Consider the following 23187-nt stretch of genomic DNA (forward strand, 5'->3'; position numbering starts at 1 on the left):
CCCCGGAAATCCGGCGTCACCGGGGTCGAAGGTCTGGGAAGTGCTTCCTGGAGCACGGAGGCGGTTACAAATCACGTGACAGCGGCTTTTAGAGGAACCTGTGTCAGAAGCTGTCTTCTGAAGTGACAGCTCAGGGAACGGGGCAGCCCAGGAACCCAGGTAACTGGAGCCAGTTTGCCCGGTGTTAGGCTTGGGCCCGCAGGTGGCGCGGGCGGTGAGACGGAAGAGAGGACTCCCCTTTCGCCTCCCCTTTAGGGCTGAGTTTTGGGGGTGAGAGGGTGGAGTGGGCTGAGGTCAGGCATCTCGGTTACCCGTCTGGGTATGTGGAAACTCCGAGTGCCTTCAGCCTCCCTGGCACGAGCCCTGGAGCCGCGGATCCTTGTCTGACCCTGAGGAAAGCTGACCCCGCGTATTGGGTTGGAGGTGGGGAGGGCGAGGAAGTGGTGAGAGGACAGTCACCAGGAGTTTCTTTTTCAGGCGTGGAGATTGATCCTGCGAGAGGAAGGGGTTCATCATGGCGGATGTGAGTTAACACAAGAGGAAGGAGAGAGTGGGCGGGGAGAGGTAGCGCTTCCCAAGTACAAATTTGTTTCGTTTTAGCGTTTCCCTCCACTTCATTATTTTCTCTAGGATCTGAAGTGAGAGATTAATTTGAGTAGTTTGCGGGGTCCAGAGTTTCTGCCTGGAATGGGCGTAAGGAGGACTGTAAGGTGCCTGAGGTTGAGATTTTATTTTTCCCACGCCCCAGTCCTGCGGGCATGAGAGAAGCTCTGTATATCTACCATTTCGATTTCTAAATGATGGTTTGTTGCTCTGAATCTTTTTCCAGTAAGTGTTATGTCTCTCTGAGCTCATTGTAGCAATTGCAGATGATTTATAACCAACACCTCTTTAGCACAGCAATACAACCAAAATTCTAAATTTAGAGAACTTCACTCTTAGAAACAGCAGGTAATTAATACTATTAACGTCTGTGTTTGTTTATAGTTTACATACTGTTATTTTGCTGACATACATGCTAAACATTCTTTGGAACATTGAACATACACATTTAATTCTTACAGTAACTTTTATGAGGTAGGCACTATTATTATTATCCCTGTGTTATAGATGAGGGTGCTAAGGCACAGAAAGATCAAGTGACTTCCTCAGGTTACACAACTAGGAAGTTGTGGAGTCAAGATAGCAACCCAGGCAGACTGGCTCCAGAGCCCGTGCTCTTAACCAGTACACTAAATGGTTATTCAACATCAATATGAATCGGATTTTTCTGTTTAGGTTGCAAGATTATGTTTTTCAACAGTTAGCTTTTTATGCCTTTATCACTCCATTTTTGGGTGCCTTCCATTATATTTTTGAGGCCTTATTCTCCAGGCATCATCAAATCACTAAATTCTTTTGAGCATCTCCCTTGAAAAGATTGCTGTAGTAAGGGCTGTGAGAGAAATAAAAATGACTAAGGTATGATTTCTTTCCTTAAGGGTTTCTAAAGTTAAAAAAAAAAGTATAGTAAGCAAGTGATCATAGATGTGCATACATTATTGTGTAAAAATTCAAAGGAGAGAGGGATTGCCTCGGTTTGTCTTTATCAGGAAAGCTGGTTTGTAGTATTTGGTGGTTGAGATTAGCTCTAAATGATGAGTAGCAATTTTTTTTTTTAAAGGTCGAGGTGGTATTACTAGTAGAACGAATAGCATAAGCAAAGTTAGAGATAGGAAAGGAAAAGATGTATGTGGAGGAGCTGTGAACAGTCCAGTTCAGCTGTGGCTGAGGAAATATTTGAGGGAGTGGTAGGAAGCAGGACTGTAAAATTAGTTGTAGACCATATTGTAGACAGCCTCAAATGTCTACAGAATTTGTACGTAATTTGGTAAACAGTGGAGAGCCATTCAAACATTGATTCTTGATCTTGGCTGCACAGGGAATCATCTGGGGAGCGCCTCCAAACCAGGCATCAGAGTTCTTTTTATGCTCTCCATGTGTTTTCCATAGCCAGGGTTGAGAATCACTGCAACTATAGATTTAGAGAAGGAGAATAATATGATTATTGGCATTGTGCAGAAATGTGTGGGGTAGAAATGGTAGACCGTCATACCAATTGGGAGGCTAGTGTAAGTCATAAACAATAAACTGGACCTAAACTGTAACGTCATTTGGAAAGGAGAGAAGAACGTCAATTTAAAAACATTTGTCTTCACAAGTGATTTTTAAAGTGACACATGTGAGTTTTGGGTTAAATATTACTTTATGTTTCAAAGCTGAGTAAGTAACAGGGATTGGTAGTGCCATTAGTGGAAACAAGAAGAGATTGGGGAAATCTGGATTTCGGATGAAAAGTGATGAGTTGAGCTTTGTGATAGTGTGTGCAAAGGTAAGCTGGTGGTGATAACATGAAATAAAGTGAGCGTCCAGGTTTGGAGAATAGTAGGGATTAAAGGGCCAAAACAGCAGGTGTCTGATTTACGTATGTAGAGCTCATAATTGATGCCGGGATTGTCAATGAAACTCCCCAGATGAGAGAGTGTAATGAGACAATGTAGTCTTCTGTTTCTTTAGTCGTAATTATGTTCCATGCTAAACACTTGACACACATGGTGGTTTGTCTTTAGTCACGCAGGAAACTGAGTTTCAGAGAAGCTCCTCAACTTACCCAAGACTGTTAAAGTGTTGTTAGAAAGTCTGTGGATATGGAAAGATGTTCATAATATATTCTCAAGTGAACACAAAGTTAGCAACAAGAAGATGTACAATAGGATGAAAAGTATGATCTAATATTACTGCTAATATGTATTTGTGTTTCCACTTCTGGATATGCTAATCACTTTACATGCATCGTATCAATAAACTTCAATAACAATCTTATGATGTAGGTTCTATAATTATCCCTACTCAACAAATAATGAAACTGAGGCTTAGAGAAAAAGGTTAACTTGTTGGAAATCACACAACTAGTTAAAGCATCAAAATCAGAAAGAAAGACAGAACACAAGCAAGAATGGTTATGAACGAATACTTAAGTTACCTGAGATGTGGATAGGACAGTGTCTAGAGAACCAGTACAAGGCATTATTATTATAATACGATTTTTTATATTTTCTTTCAGGACCTAAAACGATTCCTGTACAAAAAATTACCAAGGTAAAAAATTACTAATTTGTTAGTAAATAAATTCTGCTTAACATATGTTAATTTTATGTAGTATTTTGTTTCTGTTTATCTTAGACTAATATGTGTGTATTATGCTATTATTTAGCACTTTCAAATACCTAACATAATCTTATGTAGCACAAGTGATGTGCTTTGAGTTTGCAGATAAACAACATGAGCCCTAGAGAAGTTACATGACTTGTCTGAGGTTAAACAGCTAGTGAATGCCAGAGGGCTAGAACCCAGATTTCTTGCCACTTGAGAGTTCTTTCATAGCGATTTACTGGATTATACTTTGAAGTAGTTGGAGTAATTTCAAGGGGGAAAAACCTAAGAATTTGCCTTTATTTTTAACATTGCTTGTAAGACCTAGTTGCTGAGTCTACATAACCGGAAAATGCTAGACTTAGCAGCTCATACTTGGAAAGATCACAAGGCTTTCACCTACCTGCCCACAGTGGATTTGATGCACCATTTTGTAAATTAGGCTCTTGTGTTGAGGATAGTGACTTCCTTTTAGGTATTTTACTGATTCAAAGGACTTTGTCACTTTAGTTGAATTAAAATTCACATTTAGTTTAATGTAAAATGATACCTTAGAGTTAAGGGCATGAAAGAGAGGAATATATTGAGACATCCATTTTCACATTCCAGAAAAATTGAATAACCTTTGAATTAGTATAGCAGAATATGTAGTGAGATCCTTTGTTTTTTTTTTTTTATTTCTTATTCTCCGAATCTGTTTGATGTTAAAAAGGTTTTAGATGTCAATTTACATAGGTGGGGGGAAAAAAAAAAACAACCCTTGTTTGGATTTTTGCCTAAATTGGTTTGTCTGGTTTGCCTAGGCTTGTGCCTTTACTCTGATTACAGAGCAGTTGAAATTAGTATTCTAGTTTTGATTTATCTATATTCTTCTCTGCTCAGGAAGAAATCACTACTGAAGTGTTATTTGTTACCATTGACTTTATGTTAATGTGATACTTAGATTCATTTTTACTGCCTCCCTCCTAGTACTGGCAGCTGTAAAGACAAGCTGCCGACGCTGTTCTCAGCCTAATGACCAGCAGGAGCAGCAGCCTCAGCTTTGCACAGCAGGGCAGGGCCATAAAAATGACCCTACAAGCTGCAACTGTCCAAAGCAATTTTAATAATCAATGGGAAAAGTTACTTTGGTTTTGTGACCTTCAAAAAATGTTGCCAACACATTAAAACTTCTCTTATTGTTGGTTATATTTAGGGAAATGGAAACAAGTGCTAAAAGTAATATTTGTTTAATACACTATAATTTAAAACATTAGAAACATTGAGAATTAAGGTGTTTATTTCTTTGAAAAAAACGTATCAAAAGTAGTTTGAACAGTGTTTTTCCACTTCTTTTCATATATTGTACCTTCAGATATTTGAAAGGTATATCCTTAAGATAAGGAACAGGCATCTTTTCTGTGCCTGGCAAATTGGCATATTTCTTTCTAACTTTGGATTAGCTTCCAAAAGTTCTTTGTACTTTCTTTTTCTTTTTAATAAATTTATTTATTTTATTTTATTCAGTTTTGGCTGCATTGGGTCTTCGTTGCTGCACGCGGGCTTTCTCTAGTTGTGGCAAGTGGCGGCTACTCTTTGTTACGGTCCGCAGGCTTCTCACTGCGGTGGCTTCTCCTGTTGCGGAGCACGGGCTCTAGGCACACGGGTTTCAGTAGTTGTGGCACATGGGCTCAGTAGTTGTGGCTCGCGGACTCTAGAGCGCAGGCTCAGTAGTTGTGGCGCACAGGCTTAGTTGCTCTGCGGCATGTGGGATCTTCCAGGACCAGGGCTCGAACCCGTGTCCCCAGTATTGGCAGGCGGATTCTTAACCACTGCGCCACCAGGGAAGTCCCTGTCCTTTGTACTTTCAGTGATGTGAAATGTCTCTGAGAGTTCCTTTAATGTGAGGTTCTTGCCAGTGTCACTTCCTCTGGGACATCTTTATCCTGTTCATCACAACCACTTTTCTTAATTTACATCAGTACATTTGCTTTCACTAAGTTGTTCTGGCTGCACATCTAGTGCACAGCAGCAAGCGTCAGCATTCCTCAGCCACCTGTTTCTTCTATAACTCCGTTTACTCTCTATTCCAGCATTATCACTTTTCATTTCTTTGCTGCATTTCATCTTTATTGGCCGTTCCCTATTTCAGTTATCCTTTTTTTTTTTTTTCTTTGGTCACGTGGTTTGTCACTGGAAGACAAGAAAGTAACAAAACTACAACATGCTTTGCTATCTCCTCAAAAACTGCATAACATGCTCCATGAACAATCACCAACACACTCTGAAAGAAGTGGTGTGACTGGTTACTGGTCACAATTTGCATCTGTTATTTACAGAGTTACTTACATAGTGATTTGTGAACTGAAGAATTAACTAAGCTTGTACTTTATGCAGTTGTTCAGCTAATGTACCAGCTAACTGAGACTTTACCCAAGCTGCTGGGGGAGAGTGGTATTATTTATCTAAATTGTGGTAACTAAAATGTGTCCATATTGGAACCATACAAAACAAGGGCTTTCTGTGCTTACCTGTATTTACCTTATTGGAGGCTTAGCATATTAAAATGATGATAAAATTGGCCTGGGGAGAGGGAGGGATACCACACTGGAGACAAAATATAGGAACAGAAGCATAGTTGATATATGTGAAAAGGATATTTGTAAAAACATAATGAAAATCTTTCCACAGTGGAAGGAAAGGGATTAGTACTGTGTGTTTTTTTCCCATAATGACTGAGGCCACTTTGGTTCATTTTCATGATCATTTCTTGAAAGTGGGCTTATTGCACCCAAGAGCTAAAAGAATGAATAAGTAATAACATGTAAAGAAAAGTCATAGAATATACACTTTGATTTGTTGCTAGATGTATGTAAAGTTAAGGGGTTTGGACACAGGTAGCCTGGCTCCAGAGCTGTGGGTCCATGCTTTTTCTTTTTTTTTTTTTTTTGAAAGAATAATTTTTTTTCAAATTGAAGTATAGTTGATGTACAATATTATATAAGTTACAGGTATACGATATAGTGATTCACACTTTTTAAAGGTTATACTCCATTTATAGTTATTATAGAATATTGGCTCTACTCCCTGTGTTGTACAGTATATCCTCGTAGCTTATTTTATACATAATAGTTTGTACCTCTTAATCCCCTACCCCTATCTTGTGGGTTCATGCTTTTAATTCTTACCGTTATGACTTTCAACAACCAAGTCAGAGATACATGTGAATGGAATGTGCTTTTGTTCATTTGAATTCTCTGTTAAATATAGTTCTTGGATTTGTATTTTCAAATCTAATTGTGACTCAAAACAGTGTCAGGCTTTAATATTCACAGCTTCTTGTGTTAAAACCAAATGTTTCATCATTATGTGAATAGAACTAAGTATGATATCTTTGATTACTAATGTAACATTTGCTTTTTTAGGATAAAAATATTTGTTTCACTTAGCTTAAGGTTTAGATTTCTGCAGGATATTTCATAACATTCAATTTATCCCCTCTAAAAGTGTAGCGTACCTATTAATACATCATAGTTATTTTCAATTATTAGTAAGATGTATTCATGTTTTTCTTGTTTCACTGTGTATAGAATTGGAAACACGTCTTATATTTGTGACCTGATTTCTTTAAATGGGTCCTTTAAATATATGAGTCATTTTTCTACTTTGTTGGGCTTTTATATCTGTGGATTTGAAATCCATTAAAAAGAATGTCCTTATATTTCTTCCTCCTCTTTTGGTGCATTAATTGGCCTTTAAATTAATTACCATGAAAATAAGAAAAAAGAAGTCACCTATGGTGATACAAATATTTCTAAACATTTTTTAGTACTCTTTACCTGTTTTTCAATTGGCTTATTTTTTGAGTAGACAGTACATTTGTAAAGTTCAAAATCTGAAAGTTAACTGAAGGACATAGAGTGAAGAGCCTCCTATCCCTGTCCTTCAGCTGCACAACTCCTGTCTCAGAGGCACCCATTGTTACCTTCAGAGAGATTTTATGCACCTGCAAGCAAATGTATATTAGCACATGTATTTGCACATATACTCATATGTCTTAGTTCAGGCTGCTATAACAAAGTACCATAGACTGGATTTCTTATAGACAACCGAAATTTATTTCTCACAGTTCTGGAGGCTAGAAGTCTGAGATCAGGGTGCCAGCATGGTCTGGTTACAGTGAGGACTCTCTTCTGGGTTATAGGTTGCTGACTTCTCATATCCTTATGTGGTGGAAAGAGGGCTAGCTAGCTCTTTGACCTCTGATAAGGCTGCTAATCCTATTCATGAGAGCTCCATCCTCATGATCAGTTACCTCCCAAAGGCCCCACCTTCAAATAACAGCACACTGGGATTAGGGTTTCAATATACGAATTTTGTGGGTGATGGCAAACATTTAGTCCATTGCAACATATACCCTCACATGCCTACACATTGTATTACATAAGTTGTTGGTTCTTGTACACGCTATTCAAAATGTGTGTTTTTTCACTTAATGTAACTTTGAGGTCAGTCACTCAGTACATAAAGAGCTTTCTCTTTTTTGTGATTGCAGAATATTCCATGGTTTATGCGTGTCATAACATATTTAATTTGTCCTTCTTGATGGACAGTTAAGTTTCCAGTCTTTTCCTCTTTCAAGTAGTGTTGCTATTGACAGTTGCACAAAGTTAATTTGCATGTGTACAAGTATCTGTAGGATATGTTTTCATATAACCTAGTTTTTAACTTTGACAAATATTTGTTTTTATGTATTAATTTTATAGAGTATGTTTTAATCCATAGATAGTTTCAAGATTGAATGATAATAGAAAATAATACCAGTAAATATTGAGACACAGTTGTTTTCATCATTTTAATTTTAAATGTGAGGGAGATAAGTAGTTTTGTTTGTAACATTTTCTACTTGAATTTTAATCACACTTCCCTGACTTGAAAATTTTTGACAATGAGATTTTTAGAAAGTTTAATTTCAGTATCTGCACATTAAGTTAATATTAATATTCCTCATTCCTAAGTTAAAATATTAAGGTTAACACCATAAGGAGGGGGTAATTCGGGGATATAGTAGGGACAGTAAACATATTTCTGAGGAGACCACCACGGTAAAGTGAATATCGAAATAAAGCGAGTCACACAATTTTTTTGGTTTCCCATTGCATATAAAAGTTATGTTTATACTAATACTGTAGTCTGTTAAGCGTGTAATAACATTATGTCTAAAAAAACGATGTACATGCCTTAGGTAAGAAACACTTTCTTGAAAAAATACTTTTTTGCCAAAGAATACTAACCGTCATCTGAGCCTTTAGTGAGTTGTAATGTTTCTGCTTGTGGAGGGTCTTGCCTCAGTGCTGATGCTGCTGACTGATCGAGGTGGTGGGTGCTGAAGGTTGGGGTGCCGTGGCAGTTTCTTAAAATAAGGCCACAGTGAAGTTTGCCGTGTCGATTGACTCTTCCTTTCACAGTTTCTTTGAAGGATGCAAGGCTGTTTGATAGCATTTTACAACTACAGTAGAACTTCTTTCAAAATTGGAGTCAGTCCTCTCATACCCTGCTGCTGCTATATCAACTAAGTTTTTTGTAATATTTAAATCCTTTGTTGTCATTTCAACAATCTTTACAGAATCTTCACCAGGAATAGATTCCATCTCAAGAAACCACTTTCTTTGTTCGTCCATAAAGAGCAACTGCTCATTCATTAAAGTTTTATCCTGAGATGGCAGCAATTCAGTCACATCTTCAGGCTCCACTTCTAATCCTAGTTCTCTTGCTGTTTCACCATATCTGAGTTACCTCCTCCACTGAAGTCTTAAACCCCTCAAAGTCATCCATGAGGGTTGGAGTCTACTTCTTCCAGACTCCTGTACATGTTGTTATTTTGACCTCTTCCCATGAAGCATGAATGTTCTTAATGGCATCTAAAGTGGTGACTCCTTTCCTGAAGGTTTTCAATTTACTTTGCCCGGATCCATCGGAGGAATCACTGTCCATGGCAGCTGTGGCCTTATGAAATGTATTTCTTAAATAATAAGGCTCGAAAGTCCAAAGTACTCCTTGATCCATGGGCTGTAGAATGGAGGTTGTGTTAGCAGGCATGAAAACAACCTTAATCTCATCGTACATCTCCATCGGAGCTCTTGGGTGACCAGATGCATTGTCAATGAGCAGTAATATTTTGAAAGGAATCTTTTTTTCTGAGCAGTAGGTCTCAACAGTGGGCTTAACATATTCAGTAAAGCATGTTGTAAATAGATGTGCTGTCATCCAGGCTTTGTTGTTCCATTTATAGAGCACAGACAGAGTAGATGGAACATTGATTCTTAAGCACCCTAGGATTTTCAGAATGGTAAATGAGCATTTTGCTTCAACTTAAGGTCACCAGGTGTATTAGCCCCTAACAAGAGAGTCAGCCTGTCCTGTGAAGTTCTGAAGCCAGGCATTGACTTCTTCTCTCTAGCTATGAAAGTCCTAGATGGTATCTTCTTCCAATAGAAGGCTGTTGCATCTGTATTGAAAATCTGCTGTTTAGTGTAGCCATCTTCATTAATTATCTTAGCTAGATCTTCTGGATAACTTGCTGCAGCTTCTGTATCAGCACTTGCCTTGTGCTTTGATGTTACGGAGACAGCTTCTTTACTTAAACCAACCTCCTAGCTTCAAACTTTTCTTCTTCAGCTTCCTCGCCTCTCTTAGCCTTCATAGAATTGAAGAGAGTTAAGGTTTTACTCTGGATTAGGTTTTGGCTTAAGGGAATGTTGTGGCTGGTTTGATCATCTATCCAGACCACTAACACATTCTCCATATCAGTAATAAGGCTGTTTTGCTTTCTTACCATTCGTGTATTCACTGGAGTAACACTTTTGATTCCCTTCAAGAACTTTTCCTTTGTGTTCACAACTTGGCTGTTTGGTGCAAGAGGCCTAGCTTTTGGCCTGTTTCAGCTTTCGACATGCCTTCCTCACTAAGCTTAATAATTTCTAGATTTTGACTTAAATGAGAGATGTGTGACTCTTCCTTTCACTAGAACACTTAGAGGCTATTGTAGGGTTACTAACTGGCCTAATTTCGATACTGTTATGTCACAGGGAATAGGGAGAGAGGTGGGGAAACTGCCTGTCAGTGGAGCAGTCACAACACACAACATTCATCAGTTAAGTTCACCATCTTGTATGGACATGGTTTGTGGTACCCCAAAATAATTACAAGAGTAACATCAAAGATCATTTATCACAGATCACCATAGCAAATATGGTAATAATGAAAAAGTTTGAAATACTGTGAGAATTATCAAAATGTGACACAGAAGCACAAAGCACGTGCTGTTGGAAAACTGGTGCCAATAGACTTGCTCCATGCAGGGTTATAAAAGGCTCAATAAAGTGAAGCACAGTAAAATGAGATGTGCCTGTAGTTACAAGGCTATAGGTTTTGTGTTATAGTTAAAGGGCTATAGGTCGTTTGTAAACGATGAAAGTTTGAGGATGTTTCCCCATTATAATTTTTAACACTTTTGAGCTCTAGGGATTCTCACTAATAATTTAGTATTTAAACTGCATGGATAAATTATGTCATTCTCAGTGTGCACAGATGACAACATTGATGTTAATTAATGTTTTTGAATGTTAATTATGTACCAACCACCCTCTGCTTTACATGCATTATTTTATTAAATTTCACAGTAGCCAAATAAGTACAATTATCCCCATTTTCAGATTAACTGAGACTTAGAGAGAGGTTTTGTAACTGACACAAGGTAGCTTAAACAGTAAGCACCAGACTCTGAACTGGAAACCAGGTCTTTCTAACTTCACAGCTGTAGACTTAACCATTCTGCTTACTTCTTGTGTAGGCGTGGCTGAAAGGATTGCTGTATGACCTCCATTCTTTCTGTCCTGTTCCCTCAGCTTACAATGATCTTTCTGCCCCTCTTTTCTTAGTACCATAGCATCTCAGCTGAGATACCACTTCCTCAGGGAAGCCTTCCCTGACCCACCTGTCTGAATCAACCCCCCTTTTATAGGCTCACGTATCCCCACATATCTCTTAATGGCACTTCCCAAGTTGTAGTTTTATATTTGCGTGAGGTGATCTGAATGATAGCTGCTCTCCTTTTAGATTATAAGTTGTGTGAAGGCAACTGTGTCTGTTTTTGCTTGTTATGGTGGAAGAGTTTTGGCAAACATGTTATAGGAGCTTATATCAATAATTGAGTTCCCATGGTTTTTCAGAAGTATACATGAAAATTACCATTATGACTTTGAAGGTACATATTTTGAGAAAATGTTTCATAATATTTTAACTTTTTGTTTTTTTTCTAGTGTTGAGGGGCTCCATGCTATTGTTGTGTCAGATAGAGATGGCGTGCCTGTCATTAAAGGTAAAATGGAACAATTATATGCCAGTGTCATGTTTGCTTTTGAATAAAAATGTATTTATATCTGAGTAATATAGAAGGCAAGCATAAAATAACCCATTTCAATACATTCAGGAGATGGTCTTAGTTTGGGAGGAAATGTTTGCTTTTGTGTGTTGAAGGCTGGGTTGGAATCTTCAGTAACTTATTATATATCAAATGTATCACGATATCATCCAGAGTTTAAGCATGGATTTATCACAAGCCCAGTTTCCCATTAAAGACATTTTATGTATAATGTAAACGATTAGTAAATCTAAGTGATGAGAGTAGGCATATATGCAGCTAGATATATTATACACACAGACTCCCCCAATATATGTTTTTTATCAATATTGCTAGTAGTTTTAGGATAAACATCCATACATTTGAATTAACATAAATTTATTATTTTGTTTACTCTTTCTTGTTCTGCTTCCTTACTGGAAATAAGATTTTGAAAAACTTTTAACTTCACAATTACTTTAGTTAACCAGAATCTAACAATAATTTTTGCCTAAAGAAGAACTGGTTAACCTAAGGAAAAAGAAAAAAAAGAAAAAGAAATTTCTTTTTGCCTGAGTTTTACCTTTTTTTTTTAAAGTATATATGTCACAGAAAGATTAAATAATGTTCTGCGTATTTTGTTTACAATTTATTTTCCACCTGGGGTTATCATATATGTCGGATAATTTCAGACTTTAGAATTGAAAGAAAGTTTAGAAATTAGCTAATTTAGTTCTTTCATTTTATAAGTGAAAATGGTCAAGCACAAGGAATACATTGTCAGTCCAAAGTTGCACATGAGTCAGTGACAAGATAGGCAAAGAACCCATCATCTCCTGATGTGTGATCCAGTGTGCTTTCTAACCCAGCATAGAACATAGATAGCCATGGGCAAGTCACTTACCTTTTCTCAGTTCTGCAATGAGGGCTTTGAAGAATGTAATCTCAGAGATTTTCCAGCTCTAATGTTCTTTCTGAGGATCGCTGTGTTAAAAGCCTTAATTAAGCTCAGCACTTACTGGTACAACTAACTCCACTTCGACCTTTTAATGAGTGAAAGAAACTTAAAACACATGGCCAGCTGTAGAATTATTATCATCTACAAAAGATACTTCTGTGGGTTTTATAAGAGCAAAGGTTTTTGAAGCTTTTTTTTTACTATTCTAGCTTTGCTCTGTTAACCAAAACGTTCAATTTATTAATTGTACTGATAATCATAATCTGTGTTTTAAGTTAGATATTAAGAAAATGGAAACAATTAGTATTCATTTGAAAATTTTAAAAAATTGTGAGAACCAGCATTTCTTCCCTTAGTTATGATCACTCAACTTCTGGCTGAGTGGTTTTTCCCACCTAAATTGATGAGACCCAGTTAGTAATATGATTTTCAGTATTGTGAAGCATAACCGTTGTGCTCATTTTTTTACAGGTTTATGTTAAAAAAAAAAGTGCTCTACATCTTTTCCCTACCGTATTTCCTGCATAATTTTTACTTAAATCATTTATATTTCCAGTGGCCAATGATAATGCTCCAGAGCACGCTTTGAGACCTGGTTTCTTGTCTACTTTTGCCCTTGCAACAGACCAAGGGAGCAAACTTGGACTTTCAAAAAATAAAAGTATCATCTGTTACTATAACACCTACCAGGTAAGTTCATAATTATCAAATGGTTTGCTGATGATTTCAACTATTATTATGTTTTCTGTATAAAGTAGTTTATAATTCTAAATTTTAGTTTCAAAGGGGATGGAATTATAAAATCTTAACCTTCAAATTGGTTATGTTAAACTGTAGTAATTTTTTTCACATTTCAGGAATTAATTAATATAGAAAATTAGATGAAAAGATTTAGTAGTAAAGTATATGTTATCCTAAAAAGGGTACGTCAGGTCACTATTACCTCCAGTAGATGGTGCCCTTAGCTTATTTAACAACTGTGATTTCTCAAATGACACACTTTTTTAATTGTTGTTGTGGTGACAGATACAGAATTTTCCTTGAAAGTCAAATGATAAGTTATTTAAATTTGTTATCGCTACTAATTCCTTCATTTGGTTTGAAATATATAAAATAAGTGAGGTTATTATTTGTGGGAAAGAAATTAGTTGCTACGTATCTCTTGACCTCCAGCTGGATTTTCTTCTTTAGAATAAATTAATCACTTCTACTTTAGAACAATGTTTCCCAGAGTATGTCATGTACTACTGGTGCTACATAAGTGACATTTTTTATTTTAAAAGTTACATATTTTAATGTCTATTAGGCAAGAGGTAACCAGCCCATCTGACCTTTAATTTAGCCAATAAGGGTTAGGTTGAAGCTAAATTTTTTAAAAAGATAGTTGATTCAAAGTTAATTTAAATTTAAATTAATTTAAATTATAGTGGTTCAGAGGAGGCAGAAGATCATGAAGTTATAACCACTTGAATGACTGAGAAATACTGCGTTGACCTATTTGCTTATCAAATATTCATTGAGCCCCTATTATGTAATTGACACTCTGTAGGGCCTTAGAAGATAAAAAAAGATGAAGAAGACACAGCCCCACCTTAAAAACTTTCCAGGCTAAGTGGTATTAATGTCTCTAAGAGATAATCAGTAAGCCTGTTTTATGGAAATACTTATTTTCAGCTGTTGCATGTTTTCATGATGTAATACCATGATGTTGGGCTAGTATCTTACACATTGACCATTTAAAGTTTTTTGGAAGATTAAGATATTTCATCTGAATTACACTACCTTTTCACTATGTAACATATTATTTAGATCTTGTTCTCTTTTTAGGTGGTTCAATTCAATCGTTTACCTTTGGTGGTGAGTTTCATAGCCAGCAGCAATGCTAATACAGGTGTGTTTTAATACAGCTTTTAACTCTTTATAATACCATATCTGAGCAGTCTAATATGATAGGAATAGCAGATTTAGAGTAAGAAAACCTAAATTCATGGCCCAGTCTACCATCTGTTCCTTGATCTCTGGAAGTGTAACTTCTCTGAATTGTGTTTTTCATATCTGTGTAATGGAACTAATATCTGCTTTCTCGATCTTGTGCGGTTATTTTTTAGTTCAAATGAGACAGTGTATAGGTAAGTGATCGTTTAAGACAGAAAGGAAAATTAAATGTTATCTTCACCTCTTGAATGCTATGTCTTGCTCACGTTACAACAGTTTAAGAAAACAAAGAAGAGTAGAGAAGATAACCAAACAGAACACATAAAAACAATCAAGGATGAGTTCAGTTCCATATAGACCAATCTATAAAATCTTGAACCATAGTGGGCGAGATGAGTGTGACTGAGAACTTAAAGAGTGTGACGAGGATGCATATACTCATTCTTCTTTAGGGTGGGAGAATGTGAGGACAAACACTGGGAAGCTGTACTTCCTAGAGAAGATAGTAAGATCTCATTATATCCACTAGCCTTCACTGTCTACTTTCACGTAAAATAATGACAGTATTCAGTTGAGTTGTAATTTTTTTCCTCTTTTGGTTGAAGTGGAATTTTGTTAAGGTCTGTCTCCTTCAGATTTCACCACTGTTAGGACTGTTATACATTCCTTTTCTGTTTTTTTTTCTTTCCAAGCTCTTTGAGCCCGTTTTGTTTCCAGCTATGTCACTGAAGCCTGTATTTAGATTCCTCATCTTTAAAATGAGGGGTTTAGATTTGATGATCTATTGGGTCTCTTCCATTTCTAAATGTTTTGAAGCTATAAAATATTGTATGTGAACACACTTTATAAATTGTATAGGATAGTAGTGGTGTCAGTATTTTAAGTATATTAAACCTCAGTTCTGATAAATCACTGTCATGTTATAAAATCATCAGTTGTTATAAATTATGATAATGTGCAGAATTGTATTTTAGTATTGATACTTAGAACATTTCCTTGAGAATCCCAGGTGCTTTTAATGCTCTGTGAGACAGAGGAAGATCTTTATTTGAGCATAAAACAAGCAGTATTTAAGATATATATAGCCTTCTACTCTGGTAAACTAAGGAGAAGCTAATTTCTAGACTAGTTTGTTTCTTTCAGTGTGTGTTTTATACTCCTGCCAAGCATCTTTAAAATTATTGTTTTCATTTGAAATACCCATTTATATCTTAGCTTTATTGAATTTATATAATAAATATTTGATTATTCCTTTGCTATCTACCTATCTTTTGATAAAGTTCATTAAAATTGGCTCAGGAAAAAAGTATACCTTTTTTTAGTAAAAATCATGTGTATTATTCCTGAATCAGTGCAGATTTTGAAATAATAAGGTATAAATTAAAGTTTTCCTTTCAAAACTAACAAAATTATAGCACATATATAATTCATTTTACGTCTTCTAATACATATAAATATTTCCATTTACGTTAATAGATGATAAAAATAAACTTCATAATGAATATGGGTTTTTGGTTACTTTATTTAGAATTACAATATTTTGTTTTAAGTATGTTTTAGTAATGGAGAATGAACTATGTCTCATTTACTTTTTTAGTATTATACATTTTGATAAACATTTTTCTAATGTTCAAATTTTCTTAATCTCTTTGTTTTAGGACTAATTGTCAGCCTAGAAAAGGAACTTGCTCCATTATTTGAAGAATTGAGACAAGTTGTGGAAGTTTCTTGATCTGGCAGTGGTTTCTATGTATACCTTATCTTCATTATATCAGACAGTATCAATCCAGCAATCTTTAGACCACAACAACACTTGTATCCGTGTACTCAAGAAAGGGCCCCTTTTTCCACCTTACACTAGAGAAAGAGCCTATAGATAGAATTTACGGACAGATTGATTGTTATCTTTTTTTGTGTAGGGCCTTTTCCTATTTGTGAGATCTGGGGATTGCACAGAAATGGTTCAATCTATCACAGCTCCTATGGAGTTAGTCCAGTCACCAAATATGCATGAGATTCTATTCGGTGGCTCAGAATCGAAATGATACTTTGACCCACTTGAGCCATGGAGTGCTCCCTATTGGACAGTATGCCAGGCCTGCAGAATAAGCAGACTCTTTTTATTGTGAATAGTGAGGACATATTTTTCTTCGTATTATTTTATTTGCATTGAGAGGAAGATAAAATGGCTTAGTAAAAGTAATAAAATCAGTGCAATCGCTAACTTTCCTTTGTATGTCTTGTTTTGCAGTACAGGTGAGTGTTACTAACTGATCTGATTCTTCTCAGAGGGCGCTGCTCTTTACTGGAAATGAAAATGATAGCTAATGGGTTTTTCCTCCACTCTGCTGTCTGTAACCAATCAGTGTTTTTTAATGTTTGTGTATTCTTTATAAAATTTAGATGTGATTCATTATTGAATTGTTTCCAATATTGGTATGTATGTAAACATGGTAGTATAGCCCTTTTTTTTCATACATGAGTATAAATAAAATAGTATTTTTAAAAGTACAGTTTGAGCACTATGTAGGTTTTTTCCCCCAGACTGTTTTCAAACGTTTAAAGACTATAATTAACTTAATTCACTCTTTCAACCATACGAATAAGTGACTGTTTCACGTCTGGTTTGGAGACCATTTTACCTAACATAAACTGTCAGTTGGAAAATAAACCTCATCCACGAGCCTAATTTAATCTCTGAAATTGGTATCACAGTTCTAGCATGTGCTTTTCATTTTCAGGAATGCAGTCCATCATTCAAGGTTGGTAATTTCCTCCTAGGATCTTTGACAATCAGAGTTTGTCACTGGTACCTGGCATTGAGCACCTACTGTGCACCGTTCACTAGCGCTACCACACTGCAGACTTCTAAGGAGCGCAGTGTACGTCATATTTCTGTGCTCCAGGAGTGCGTTTTACACGACATGTGTACGAGTGCAGTCCCTCAAGTTGTGCAGTGAGATCAGCCGGGCACTGTGCCTGCCTCCTTCCTTCTTCTTGCCTTCCTTTCCTCCTCCCTCCTTCCCTCTCTTCTCCCATCCTCTACAAATATGAGACTAAATTGTGGTACCTATCTTTAAAGAATGTACAGCTCAGTAAACGCAACAGGTATAGGAAGTGCTGTGATGAAGCTGTGCACAGGATGCTATAGAAAACACAGAATGGGGCATTTAAATTGGGCAAGAACAACAGCCTTTACAAAGAAATAGAGGCAGGAGCTATGTTTTACCTGCAGCATGCTATAAATAGTTAATTGTTATAACCTAATGAAGCATTAGACACATCCATTAAAGTCTAGAATTCCCATTATCCAGATTATTATTTAATAGTGTCCAGGAAGTTTTTGCCAATGCAATGATTCATGAAGCAAGAAAGTCTTTTATAAATGAGGTGACCAAAATTGTAATTACTGGTAATTTTATATGTATACCTACATACATTGATACCCACCACCCAGGAAAGAGAACTAATAAATGGAGATATTTAACCTTTGCATGGTGAACACTGCTACTATTAAAATTTCTATTTTAAGGGGTATAATAGTTAAATTATTCTTTAGTTCATCCAGAGAAATAAAGTGAAACTTTCTAAGGAATTTTTGAAAAGGTAATATAAAACTAGATTATTTTTAAAGGGTAGTGTAAAACTACATCAGGTGCACAACTAGACAGATCAGTAGAACAGAATAACCCAGAAACAGACTTTAGTACATACATATGAGGAGTTAAAACATTGTAAAGATGACATCATAAGTCAATTGGGAAAGATTTATTAAAAAATCAGCACAGACATTCTTTATGCCCTACTGATAGAAGTGTGAATTCTTATATCCTTCTAAATAGGACAACTTGGCTATCTCTACCAAACTCAAGTGCACATAACCTTTCACCCAATGTATTAGGATTCTCCAGAGAAAGAGAACCCACAGACACAAAATATTTAGTTTGGGCACCCCATGTTGAGTCAAATTGACACAAAAGCCCACAATTCCACTTCTAGATATTTATGTTACCAATGCATACGGACGTGTGAAAAGTATATACTTATATTCATTGCAATTTAGTAACATTAAAGGATTGGAAACAAGTATCCATCATAGATGAGGTGACCATCTGTTTTTGTTTTTTTTTTGTAACAATGCCAGTTTATACCTGCTGTTCTTGGTGTAATTATTAGTGCTCCTTTCAACTCTGAAGGGTCCCACTTTAGATGGATTATATGTTCACCCTAATCATAGAGGGTTGGTTAAAGAAATTTCTACATTTGTCCAATGGAAAAAAGAATGAAGAAGACTTTAGGTACTGAGATGGAATGATCTCCAAAACAATGTTCAGAAGAAAAAACGTGTGAAACTGTGTGCTATGCTACAACTTACGTATAGGAAGAAAAAATATAGATGTATGTTCATATTTGCTTGTATATGATAGGTATCTCTGAAGATGCACAGAACGTGGTAACATGGGTAGCCTCCATGGTGTGGAACTAGGTACCTGGGGGACAGGGTTCCCAGGAGTGACCCTTTTCACTGTAAACTTTACTTACTGAATTGTTAACTATCCAAAAATGATAAAATTAAAATTAACTAAATAAAATATTTCAGCAAACAACAAAATTTATAATAAAATGGTGATGAGGTATTTGGGAAAGAAAGTTGTATCACTTGGGGTTCACCAAAAAACCGGTAGGATATATATGAATTAGACTTATTTCCAGGGACTGGTTACCTGATTTTGGAAATTGGCAAGCCCCAAATCTGCAGGGCAGGCCAGAAGCCTGGAAAATCTCGGGCAGGAGCTGAGGCTGCAGTCTACAGGGAGAATTTCTTCCCCGTGGAAACCCCAGTTTTGCTCTTGAGGCCTTTCAACTGCTTGAATGAGCCCCACCCGTGTTATGGAGTATAACCTTGTATATAAATTCAGGGGATTGTAGATGTGATTAAGCACGTCTATGAAATAGCTTGATAGCAACATCAAGGTGAATTCCTTCTCAAGAAGGCTCTTGCTTTATTTTACGTGGCTGTCCACTAGCCAGACCTACTTGAAATGTCCATAGACTGGGCTGTTCTGTTTGTTAGTACAAAATAAGTTACAGAAGTTGAGGGTTAAGGGTTTAAAAAACAGCAGACATACTAACTATTGAATTTGATTTAAAAAATGGGATTGTGATAGTTGTATTTTTACTTCAGTGTTCTAATAACTTATTGGATTTTACAAATTCCCAGTCTGTGATAGAAAATAAATTTAAAAAGAAAAAAAAATCTGGCCCTTTTCCACAGATAATTTAAGAAGCTCTGCTGGACGTCATGCCCAGACAGCCTGAATCGCGGTGAGCAGAGTGTAGGCTCAACGTGGCTGGGAAGACTTCGGCAAAACGACAAGTTTGCTGCAGTTGACCTGAAGTAGCAGTAGAGGAGGGAGGTAGAATTTATATTCACCCTGTAATAATTCTCTTGCTCTCTGCCTGAAACAGCGGCTCGGTGTAACTCCCTGACCTGCACTCCAAGCGTGAGCGAGAGGGAGGGACCAAAGAGCCCAGTCTCCCGAGTGCCACGTGGCTGGAGGAGAGGGCTCTGGCCTGCTGAGTGTTCCCCTGTCCGGTGGCCCAGGAATAGGGATGGGTCTCCCTCCGAGGCAGTTACAGCCACCTCACTGTTGAGCGGGGCGCTCCCCTGGTCCAGAGGCAATGGCGCTTCTGCAGGGCAAGATTTTCCCGGGGTTGGTGGGATTCTGAGAATAACTGCTAATCCTTTGGCTGTGTCTTGAGGTACTTTATGATGAGCACATACTGTTAGCGACAGAGCTTGACACAGCTATTCTCCCAAACAGCCCCACTCCGATTTGGCACAAATCATCCTCCCTCGTCCTGGGGCCCTTCCCTGAGCTCTCTCAGGAGGTGAAATCGTGATCACTTTTCAGGGCTGCCGAGAGCAGGTAAAGCATCTGGGGTAGTACTAATTGCATAGTGTACGTTAGATCGCCCTTTTCGTGTCAAAACCCTCCAAAAGCTGAAGCCCACTCCATCATATAGCTTTGTGTGCCTCACTTGCAGTATTTATCGTATTTACTTCTATACGTCATCATGGATGTATTTCTTATCTTTTCCATATTCAACTGAAAACTCCTTGAGAACGGGGACTATTTCTTCAACTCTGAATCCTTCAATCCTTTGTAGCTCATAGTCTAACCAGAGTGCATTCTTCATTGCTATTTATGATATTAATTGGTTATATTTCTTTTAAATTACAGTTATTAAAAACACTTTAATAGCAAAATATTACAGGCGCAGCAAAATCATGCTGTTTTTAATAAACATAACCAAAGAATGTAAATAAACATGACATATTTTACAAAAAATAAAAATATTACCTACACAACACCCTTGGATCTAAGAAAACAAAACTGTACGTCTCAGTGAAGATTTATGTCTAAATCCTTACTTTGCAAACTTGACACAATACATTTTAACTTGACATTTGCTTTATCCCGTATGATACAAACATTACAAAATACATTAAAAACCTTGTTGAAACATACAAAAATTTAATGTAATTTCTAAGTCCTAGATGTTTAAATAACAGAAGAAACATATTCAACAAGGTAGCCCTTTGGACTGCAAGAGCAGCGTCGTATCATAGCTTTGCTCCACAACCTTTTTGTTTGGGTTCTTCCTCCACTTTTGTCTCCTTTCAAACTTCAGTCTAAAAAAGCAGTATTAACAAAGATAATAGAAGGGGTTAAAATCTATTTAGGAGCTCTGGATGCCAGTATCTCATCCCCCTATTTCAATCCCCTTGTTCTAGCTTGAAAACGCTGTGTAACAAACACATCATTACCCTTTGCATGTGGATTTAGTGTTACTCCCTCAATAGACAAAAGAAGTTGCTCTTGAATAAGGCATAGGGTGTTCCGTGCAGTGCAAGGTACATCTTTCTTCTCTTGGGCCAATACCTCCCTTTCACTCTGGGGAAGGGATTGTTACAACACACTCTACTTGAAAAGTTTCTTTCAGTCTGTTTGAGAAGTGTTGGATGAAGATAACTTAGTGCTTACAAGTGCTCTATTATTGTTATAATAATAATTATTGTGATAATTATTATTAAACTACAAGTTACTACTTTATCACTCTTCCTCAATTTGTTTTCTCACTCTTTAAAGCATTTCCCCCAAAATGACTAAAAGAGATGCTTTTTTAAGATTGTACCTTCCATTATCCTTATCATCTTGTCCAATAGCCCATAGGAGATTTAGTTCTCACAGGTTTATCATTAGAGGGGAACAAAGGACCCATTAGATATCTGAGCCTTTTACAAAGAAAGAGAAAATAAATACTACAAACATTTTCCATTTTAGTTTTGGAAATTGTTTTGTTTTTTGTATAAAGGGGAAAAAAAGTAAAAACAACACTGCTCCCCCACCCCAATCTTGGACATTTGCTATCTCAATACACTTTCTGAAAAGCAGTCTAAACCTCGGGCTACATATATAGCTGTTTCCTTCCTGGATCATAGCACAACCTGGAAGTCAGATGAGTTGACCCTGGTGCAGAGTGGGACTTTGGGTAACTAATGTCAACCAGCTTGGGGACAACAATGAGGGAAAACAAAAACCATCTCCCACTGCGTGTTCTAAGATCGAGCACGCCTGGTCGCAGTGGTTCATCCGTCTCCATCAGAACGAGGAGCCTTCGGTATTCTCAGGGACGTGGCAGGATCTTGACGGGCAGCAGTTTTCTGTGAGTCAGCAAATGAGGTGTCTTCTGAAAGGTCCAAATCCGCATCTGCTTTTGATTTGTTTCTACAGAAAAATCCTTAGCTTTCATCTGAAACCTGCTGTGGATCACAACATCAGGAACGTTCCACCCTGCTCCTGGGTCAGGGCATCCCTCATCGAGGAAGGTCTGTCTATTTAAAGATGAATGACCGAGATCGGATTGTGCCTTCCCCTTGATCAAGCTGTTTTCTTATTTGAGACTGCAAGAAAGCACACCCACGTGTATTTATTATTGAGCAACTTTAAGATAACAAACTTTGGCTTTTAACAAATATTAAATAAGAAATGCTGACTAGTAAGGAAACCGTGCAACTACAAATTAATTATCATGTCCCCTCCTCCCCAAGTTTTATTCAGGTTTTCTGTATTTTTCTCAGGAGACTATACTGTAAAGTGGTTGCTAAAACACGCACAGATTGGGAACTGGCCTGATACTTGTAGTAATCCATAAAATGCAATACTATTCAATGAATCAAAATGAAGATATAGATCTAAATTTATTGATATGGAAAGATGTTCATGATATATTGCTAAGTGGAGTGAGCAAGTAAAGAACACTACAGAATGATTAAATTTTGTTTTTAATACTTATTTTCAGAGAGAGAAGTCTGAAAGGATGTGCAATTGATATATTTTTACTTTAAATTTTCTATAATGATTGTGTCACTTGCATAGTTACAAAATAGAAGAAATAAAAGATGATTCATATTTGAGCAAAAGCTTCATATGGCAGAGTATTTCCCCATTGAATATCAAATACATTGGAACTATCTCAGAATGAGTGGTATATTGCATTTAATCTCAAACTGAAAAGATAACCAAAAGCAAAAATCCCAGTATTTAGAAAGGAATATTCAATAAGATTGTATATATCAGCTAATTTCATTAAAAAAATTAGGAATAATTTTCTATAGTTGAAAACATGAAGGGTTTCAAGATGGTATTTATAGGAA

At 36.7% G+C, this 23187-nt stretch overlaps 2 protein-coding genes across 2 annotated transcripts in view; one reads left to right on the plus strand and one right to left on the minus strand.

The window, feature by feature from the left end:
- Positions 1–24: 24 nt before the first annotated feature.
- LAMTOR3 (late endosomal/lysosomal adaptor, MAPK and MTOR activator 3) lies at positions 25–16689 on the plus strand. The gene is made up of 7 exons (XM_061191687.1): positions 25–159; positions 478–523; positions 3104–3138; positions 11493–11551; positions 13087–13220; positions 14358–14421; positions 16124–16689. Exons 2-7 carry the CDS (start codon positions 515–517, stop codon positions 16195–16197), a joined length of 375 nt encoding a protein of 124 aa, XP_061047670.1. The 5' UTR covers positions 25–159; positions 478–514; the 3' UTR covers positions 16198–16689.
- A 5676-nt stretch (positions 16690–22365) lies between these two features.
- Positions 22366–23187, minus strand: part of DAPP1 (dual adaptor of phosphotyrosine and 3-phosphoinositides 1) — a 58491-nt gene continuing 57669 nt past the window's right edge. The window contains exon 9 of the mRNA XM_061191686.1: positions 22366–22434. Within this exon, the coding sequence (XP_061047669.1) occupies positions 22366–22434 (69 nt within the window). The remainder of the gene's footprint in view (positions 22435–23187) is intronic.

This window comes from Eubalaena glacialis, chromosome 5 (assembly GCF_028564815.1).
Source record: "Eubalaena glacialis isolate mEubGla1 chromosome 5, mEubGla1.1.hap2.+ XY, whole genome shotgun sequence".
Lineage (NCBI taxonomy): Eukaryota > Metazoa > Chordata > Mammalia > Artiodactyla > Balaenidae > Eubalaena > Eubalaena glacialis.

Bases quoted from the DNA above. Each gene is read 5' to 3' on its own strand.
- LAMTOR3 (XM_061191687.1), top strand. The intron at 3,139-11,492 runs GTAAAAAATTAC...TTTTTTTTCTAG, and splicing joins CTGTACAAAAAATTACCAAG to TGTTGAGGGGCTCCATGCTA. The intron at 13,221-14,357 runs GTAAGTTCATAA...TTCTCTTTTTAG, and splicing joins GTTACTATAACACCTACCAG to GTGGTTCAATTCAATCGTTT.